Here is a 7,278-nt window from a genome sequence, read left to right as displayed (position 1 = left end):
TTCTTTTAGGTTGACCAAACAAGAAAATTTACAAATTTTAGAAAATAAAATCTCGTCATTTTAATTTCTATCATTTTAAATTCCTTAGTAATTTTAATTTTCTTCGTCCAAACGTAATGTTAAAGTCTTTCATCTTTTCGCCATTAGAATCTTCCATCCCAACAACCCAAACAGTCAACTTTTGAGTTAATTGGTCTAACTTTAGTGGAATAACTTTTCTTTTCCTTTCTATGTGTCATTGAGTTTACACCGTAACAGATCGGATGTGAAATTCACACAATTAAAAGGGAAAAATAATACTCCAAGTTAAATATCATGAGATAATTTACGTATAACTAGTATACATTTTATTTATTGAGATTAAAGATCAAATACAACATCACTCCTTAATCATATCCAAAGTGCAAGTCAAAGAATTGCTTTGGCACGATAATAAATTAAACCACACAATTGAATAAACAGAGAAAGCAAGAGATAAGATTGTTGCCATATGAAAGGTTTTAGTTGTAGGCATCAGGATTGGCCACAAGGTAGTTCTCAATGAGCTTGAACAGACCATGGGCTCTTTCTTTGCCAGCCTTAACATGCTCTTCCTTGATTTCAAAATCTCCCTTGGTGTGGTAGTGGCTGATGTTCTTGATGATGGAACCACTGCCAGAAGCCACCAACTTAATCTCATAAGAGATCTTCTCAATTTTGTCAGAAATGGCATCTCCTTCAATCAAACTATAGCTGTACACAAAGTTGTCTTTGTCAATTCCCTCAACCTTGTGCTTCACATAGTTGTATTCACTCCCTGTCAAATGGAAAAATGAAACAGAAATTAAGATATTAGCTAGTGTTTTCGAGATATATATTACACCACCATCAACAATAAAGCCTTATTCCATATATATTAAATAGGTAAAATTATCAAGTTAATGGAGAAAATGGTGGAAACTAAACAAACCTTCGCCAAAGCTAACTTTCTTGATGGTTCCAACACCGCCATCTCCCTCGAGAATTTCAACAGTTTTGACTGCTTGTGGAGCAATCTTGGGGATGAGGTTGTCAGCATCAAGGACAAGGGCATTGTACAACCTAGCAGGGGGGATAATGGATGCGTATTCGGTTTCGTATGTGAGGACACCCATGATGATGATTTTTAAGAGCTTAGAAAATGATCAAGGAAATTAAGAATGAAAGGAGGAAGCAAAGAGGATGATCGGTGTTGATGTGAGAAAATGCTCCCTCCAGAGGGTGGTATTTATAGATTCGGGAGGGAGGGTACATGTGTAAAGGAGTTGGGACAAAATTTGAAGTTTTCAATGGATGCTGTCCATGTGAAATGAAAATGAAATATTAATTATCAATTGCATGGCATAAAAAAAAAAATCAATGCATAAATATATTAGTCAAAGAAAGCCACCAATAAAATTCTAGAACTTGATTAGAAAAAAGAAAAATCAACTTATTTCTACTGGTGGGCCAACTTATTAATATTTTAATTTTCCAAAAACAAAATAATATTTTCGTTTCTATTGTCTAAGACCACCAATCAATTCAGAAATCCAATGGAAATGTGCAAGAATTGAGGGTTAATAGAACAATACTTGGCTACTTAAAGATAAGTAGAAATTTCTACTCAAAACTTTTAGTGTTTTAATCACAGGGTTTTGTGCTTATGATCAGAACTATTCATACTATGAATCACACTATAAAAATTATCTCTTAAAAAAAAAAATTAAAACTAAGGTCATTTAGTTAATCTATTGTAGCAAATACATAGACGGTTTGTAATGCTTTTACCAATACCGTTCATTTGTTTTTAAACAGTTTGATGACTAAACGACCTTAATTTTATTTGATTTCTTGCATACACAATCTTTATAGTGTGATTTATAATATGAACGGTTTTAATTATAAACACGAAGTTCTATAAATAGACAACAAACAATTTTGATAAATTTTGAGTAATTAAGAGTTTCTACTCATCTTTAAGCAGCCAAGTATTATTCGGGTTAATAATACAAGAGAAGGAAGAAGATGCTGAGTATTATATTCGGCATAAAGACAACCTTACAATGTCGGTGGGCTGTTTAGGTTCCTTACTTTTATGTTTTACTGGTTTTACTTTCAAACCTAGCAAGTTCATGTAGATTAAAACACCACAAGACACTGACCTTGAGAAGTCATTCTTAGCAGTGTAGCAATCACGAGCACACAACAACTTCGAGCAGCACCTAGAACTTTAGCAATGGCTTTCAGCACACTCACCACCACTATACAACTCGAACCTAAGGGAATTCTTTGGAGTTTGTTTCGATGGTATGTGCAGGGACTTTTGCTTAGTATTTATACTAACTTAACTCTAATGTATCTTCCTATAATGATGACAGTAAGGTTTCTTATTGTAAAAGATATTAATCTCCAAATACTGTTCAAATAGGATAGAATCAGGAGTCCTTATTCTCCCAAATTAACTGGAATATTAACTTTACTTGGAGTCCAAGTTATAGCATATTAACTAAACCCTAACCCTACTTACATTCCAAACCAATCCTTATTAACTGTAGTGACCTATTAGCTATTGGATTAGGGTCTAACATCCAACAGTTACAACATGACGTTAAAATTCAACTTTTGGGCTCCTTAATACTGTATAATGATGATATTTACGTTGTGGACATCATATTAAACTATCAAAGTATAATACGTGATTACATTACAAAAATATCGTTTAATTATAGCTATCAATACCCTATATTTTTTTATATTTTTAAAAAAGGTATCGTAGACTATTGATTGTGAAATTTTTTACATATCAGAAAAAAGGATTCATCCATCTAAAAATGTGTTAGCTATGTAAAATATAAAAAAAACTTGGATGAACAATCATTATGTGCTTGTAACAAAGTTTCCAGGTTTTTAATATGTTATAGTACTTCATATTAGGGGTGGGCAAACGGATCCTGGACCCACAGATCGGGGCGGGTCTAAGCGGTTTAGGACGGGTCCAAAATTTTAAAATTCAACATGGGGCGGGGCAGGCGGGTCTAGGTTAATAGCGGGGCGTGACGGGTCTAAATCCTGGAAGAAACGGGCCCTTGGCCCGAACCGATTTCCACCCCCAAATTGATTTTCGAAGACATCATCAGGAGCTCCACCACCATCTTCTCCCTCTCCGCCCTCCTCTGCTTTCAGGAGCTTTACATCCTACTCCAAAGGATCTAGACCTTCATAGAGGACTCTTCAAACGGGAGCCGAATGTGGCCCCTTGACAGAATCCCTCGCCAACATTTTCCCTAAGCTCACCCTCAACTTCTCTACCTTGCTTGACAGCCTCCCCATCAAGGAGCTCCAATTAAATGACGATGTCAAAGAGGCCATCTCCCTCCTCCACACCCAGTGCTCCCGCAGCACCACAAAACTGCTCGTCGATCCGAGAGACGACGCCCTTCGCCTCGAGGTTTGCTCCATGTTGATAGCCTCAGGAGCGAAATCGTCCCCGAACATTTGAAGCTCTCTGGAATCTTCGCGCAATTAGGGATTTACGATGATTCAGATTGCAGATAAGAGCTAGACAGCCTCCAGGACGAGTTCCAAAACTAGACGGAGGACGAGTTTGAGTGGGAGAGGGAGTGAGCAGTCGGTGTCGTTGACGCTGTTGATTACTTCATCGAAGACCAACCCCTCTTTTCCAGGTCCCATGGCCGCGAAGCTTTTCCAGGTCCCATGGTGTCGTCGATGCCGTGACTTTGTTGCCGTCGTCAGACGACGTTGATCTCGTCACATAGTTGGTGGCATGTGGTAGTAGATCACGCCATCCCAACGAGCTCGTCGGGAGATCTAAAGAAGAAGAAGAGAACCGAAAAAAAAAAAGGACCCGTGGATCCGGTCCGAATTGGCCCATTTTGAACGGATCGGGTTAGGTCTGGTTACTGTATTAAAATTTGATGGACCCGTCTTGGCTCGGCCCGTTTTCTTTAAATCCGGATCCGGTCCGATCCCTTCAAAATTGAGCTCGGCCCGTGCCCAACCCTACTTCATATATTTTACATGTGAAATTTATGTATTATAGTATAATTATATATGTTATAGTGCTATATGTTATACAATAAAGTTAAATAAAATAAAAAAATCTGCATAAACGTCTATGCGTTAGGCCTTTGTCCGCCGTCCAACTAACACATTTTAAAACTTTAGTATAGGAATATTATTTAGATGTAGATAGTATTATATATATTTTTCTCTTTATCAGGTATCTTTTTTATGTCAGACTAAGAAAAAAACATGGTACGATATTCAATGATGGTACGAGAGAGAACTCGAGAACTCGAGAGCTCCATTTCTCCTTGGATCTGTGAGGAATGATCGTTGTTAGAACCTAGAAGCCGCCATCATTGAATATCGTACCTCCGTGAGCTCGTTGAGGTCAATGGTGGTTCCTGATCTCGTTCTAGTTCTGAGCCTTGGGCCTCCGGGAGACGGTAGCCACGTCGATGAATTTGAGGAAGGTCGACAAATCCCGAATTGTACCGAAATCCCGAAATTTTTTTGGGAATCCCAACATTCAGGATTACCGAAATATCGGTTCGGTTTTGGTTTTCAGAATCTCATGCCGAAAAATGTCTATTCGGAATTTGGGATCCCATTTTTGGTACGGAATCCCAAATCGAACCAGCTAAACATACTGTTAATAATATGAGAACTTTAACAAAAAACTTCCGATACTATTCACTTTAACAAAAAACCACATTTTAACACTAAAAATCAATCATGGTACCATTCACTTTACCCTTTATTTTATCCTTATCGTTAAAACTCAAAGTTTTCAAGTCATTTTCATTAGTTTTCCTTAATAAAAAAGGATTTTTTTAGCCAAAATGGTAATGAGATTATTATAGCACCTCAATTTGATTGTTGTGATTTAAAATCAATAAAAATGATCCTTGAAATTATCAATGATCAATTATTTTGATTCTTCTGTGCCTTTTGCATATTAAACGTACTTAAACATTTCCATTGTCAATTAAAAAAAGACTTTTGGTTCTTGGGTTTCAAACTTCAACGATTCAACAGATAAAATATATGTTGGGCTTAAAAAATTTTTTTTTCCTTTTGCTTTTATATTGATAGGGATCCTTATTCGTTCCTAGATTCCCGTCACTATTGATTTATTGTCTTAAAACATATGGATGGGCGCTTACAAAATTTGTCACACTGTAGCATCCTTTGGATCCTTATAAGGTCCAAGTTCTCTCTGCTTTGTAACTTTTAAATGTTAGAACAAAGTTTAAGAATATACATGGGCTGTGTTAGTTCTTTCCCTTGTTGTGGTTGATTAATTTGGATGATCAATTGGTGTTTGGTAGAAAACATGTTTTGGGTTTGGACAAGGCAGAATTGTAGTAGAGAAAATACACACACAACACACAATCGAAAAATGTTACACCTGAGGTAATTATCATATTGGGATCGATGTCAAGATTTGATCAATCACAGATAGACCTGTAGTGTACAACACATTTATAGAGAGTGTAATAGAGAGTGTAAAGTGGTCATGGACTGCCTCGCTAATCTCGGAAGTAAACTTGAGTTGGGGCTTAGTGTGTTTGATGGCGCTCAAGATTGTATTAGGTCCTTTTTTATGACAATTTACAAAGTATTTCTAGGCCTCGTCTCATATCGGTTCTGATACCACTTTGTACTCAATTCATCTCTTTCGTAATTCTTAAATCAGCTGCAAATTTAGGGTGTTTCTGCAACTAGTTTCTTATTTTGCGGGAGTTTAAATCATTTCCACTCCAGTAAATCAAAAGAAGTGATTTACTAAAATAAAAACAGTTGACAGAGGCCAATTAAGAATTTCCGGCTAGAATTCCAATCTGTTTATCATCTGAGATTTACCCTTCCACTTTACTTAAGATGGATGCCGCTGAGATATTTGGAGGAACTATCTGATAATAAAAAATGGATAAACTACTTCTACACAACAGATCCCCTGATTAAGTAAATTAGAACCGAAACTAAATATTTCTTAATCACAATCTTGTACAACAAGAATAAAGTTTAGGAAAGAACAAGAAGAAAAGCACTTACGGAAAAAAGGAAAACAACATGAACAATATGTTAGATATATTGTACGCAGCAGAATTCCCAAAAACTCATACGACTACTGAAAGTTTTCTTAAAAATTTTCAGACGTAGGCGCGAGGGTGCGCCATGAGATAGGCTTCCAAAACTTCATACATCCCAATAGCTCTATCCTTGCCAAGCTCAATGTCTTCTTCTTTGATCTGTATATCATCTTTGGCTTTGTATGTGCTGGTCAAATGACAGATGCATCCTCCTCTTCCATACCCCTCAAACTTGACATCATATGTTATGTATTCAAGCTTGTCCAACAAGTGATCCGTTGCATCGCTTTCGATGAAGGTGTAGGTGCAGCTGAGTGCCTCCTTGTCCAAAGCATCAATCCTGTGCTTAGCATATTTCATAGGACTAGCTGCACATCCCCAACAAATTAGATATTGAATTTCATGTAAAAACAGAGAAAGAAAAATGGAAAATTGACCAAAATGATTTTGTTTTTCAATATATTGTCTATATCATTAATATTTGGTTTAATTTTGATCGGTTCAACAATTGAGATTTGATTTATTATCCAATTTTCCAAGAAAAAGAGGGTTGACTTTTAATTTGCCTAACAATTTACCTTCAGTGAAGTTGATCTGTTTGATGGTTCCAACTTCTCCTGAACCGCTAAGGAATTCAATACTTTTAATTGATGAGAACATGAGCTTGGGGCAGATGTTGTGGGCATCCAAGATCAAGGCGTTGAACATCCTCTGTGGCGTCACCTGAGTCACAAACTTCTGGCTGATCTTGGTGACACCCATGCTTGCCTTGCTTGATGAACAACACTCGGGAGTTGGGATGAAAGAAAAAAAAAGGTTTTGATTTGTGAAAATATCAAGAGGGAGGGAGGAGCAAAGGTTATCCGATTAATTATTTTTGAATGTGAATGATGAAGACAAAACTTTAGGTGGTGGGCTGCTGCTGCTTTGCTTGGAAGTTGTTGGTATGAATAATATTTTTTTCCGTATGCAATATGTAATGGTGGAATGCGATGTATAAGTTGGACCAAATGTAACCTAATGTGGACTTTTCGACAAGGGGAGGGAATCCGATGGTCCCCTCTTTAAAAATGACAAACTGGATGACTTGGAGTCACATGAAATTTTCATGCTCTGAAAGGTACATGGTATGTTTTACATTTAGGAGGAAGATTGCTTG

At 36.8% G+C, this 7,278-nt stretch overlaps 2 protein-coding genes across 2 annotated transcripts; both read right to left on the bottom strand.

The window, feature by feature from the left end:
* Positions 1-316: 316 nt before the first annotated feature.
* Positions 317-1,310, bottom strand: LOC103403677 (major strawberry allergen Fra a 1-3). The gene is made up of 2 exons (XM_008342518.4): positions 950-1,310; positions 317-796 (listed from the first exon to the last, which is right to left on the bottom strand). Exons 1-2 carry the CDS (start codon positions 1,131-1,133, stop codon positions 501-503), a joined length of 480 nt encoding a protein of 159 aa, XP_008340740.3. The 5' UTR covers positions 1,134-1,310; the 3' UTR covers positions 317-500.
* A 4,703-nt stretch (positions 1,311-6,013) lies between these two features.
* Positions 6,014-7,043, bottom strand: LOC103403675 (major allergen Pru ar 1-like). The gene is given in 2 exon segments (NM_001297677.1): positions 6,014-6,487; positions 6,698-7,043. Coding segments are annotated over 2 exon segments (492 nt in total). The 5' UTR covers positions 6,882-7,043; the 3' UTR covers positions 6,014-6,179.
* Positions 7,044-7,278: the final 235 nt, after the last annotated feature.

This window comes from Malus domestica, chromosome 16 (assembly GCF_042453785.1).
Source record: "Malus domestica chromosome 16, GDT2T_hap1".
Lineage (NCBI taxonomy): Eukaryota > Viridiplantae > Streptophyta > Magnoliopsida > Rosales > Rosaceae > Malus > Malus domestica.
This window is presented reverse-complemented; position numbering and strand designations above follow the sequence as displayed.

What these genes read in the sequence shown, in the direction of transcription:
- LOC103403677 (XM_008342518.4), bottom strand. Translation starts at nt 1,133, where the DNA reads ATGGGTGTCCTCACATACGAAACCGAATACGCATCCATTATCCCCCCT. An exon ending in GAAAGTTAGCTTTGGCGAAG is followed by an intron (nt 797 to 949) that starts GTTTGTTTAGTT and finishes TCCATTTGACAG; the next exon opens with GGAGTGAATACAACTATGTG.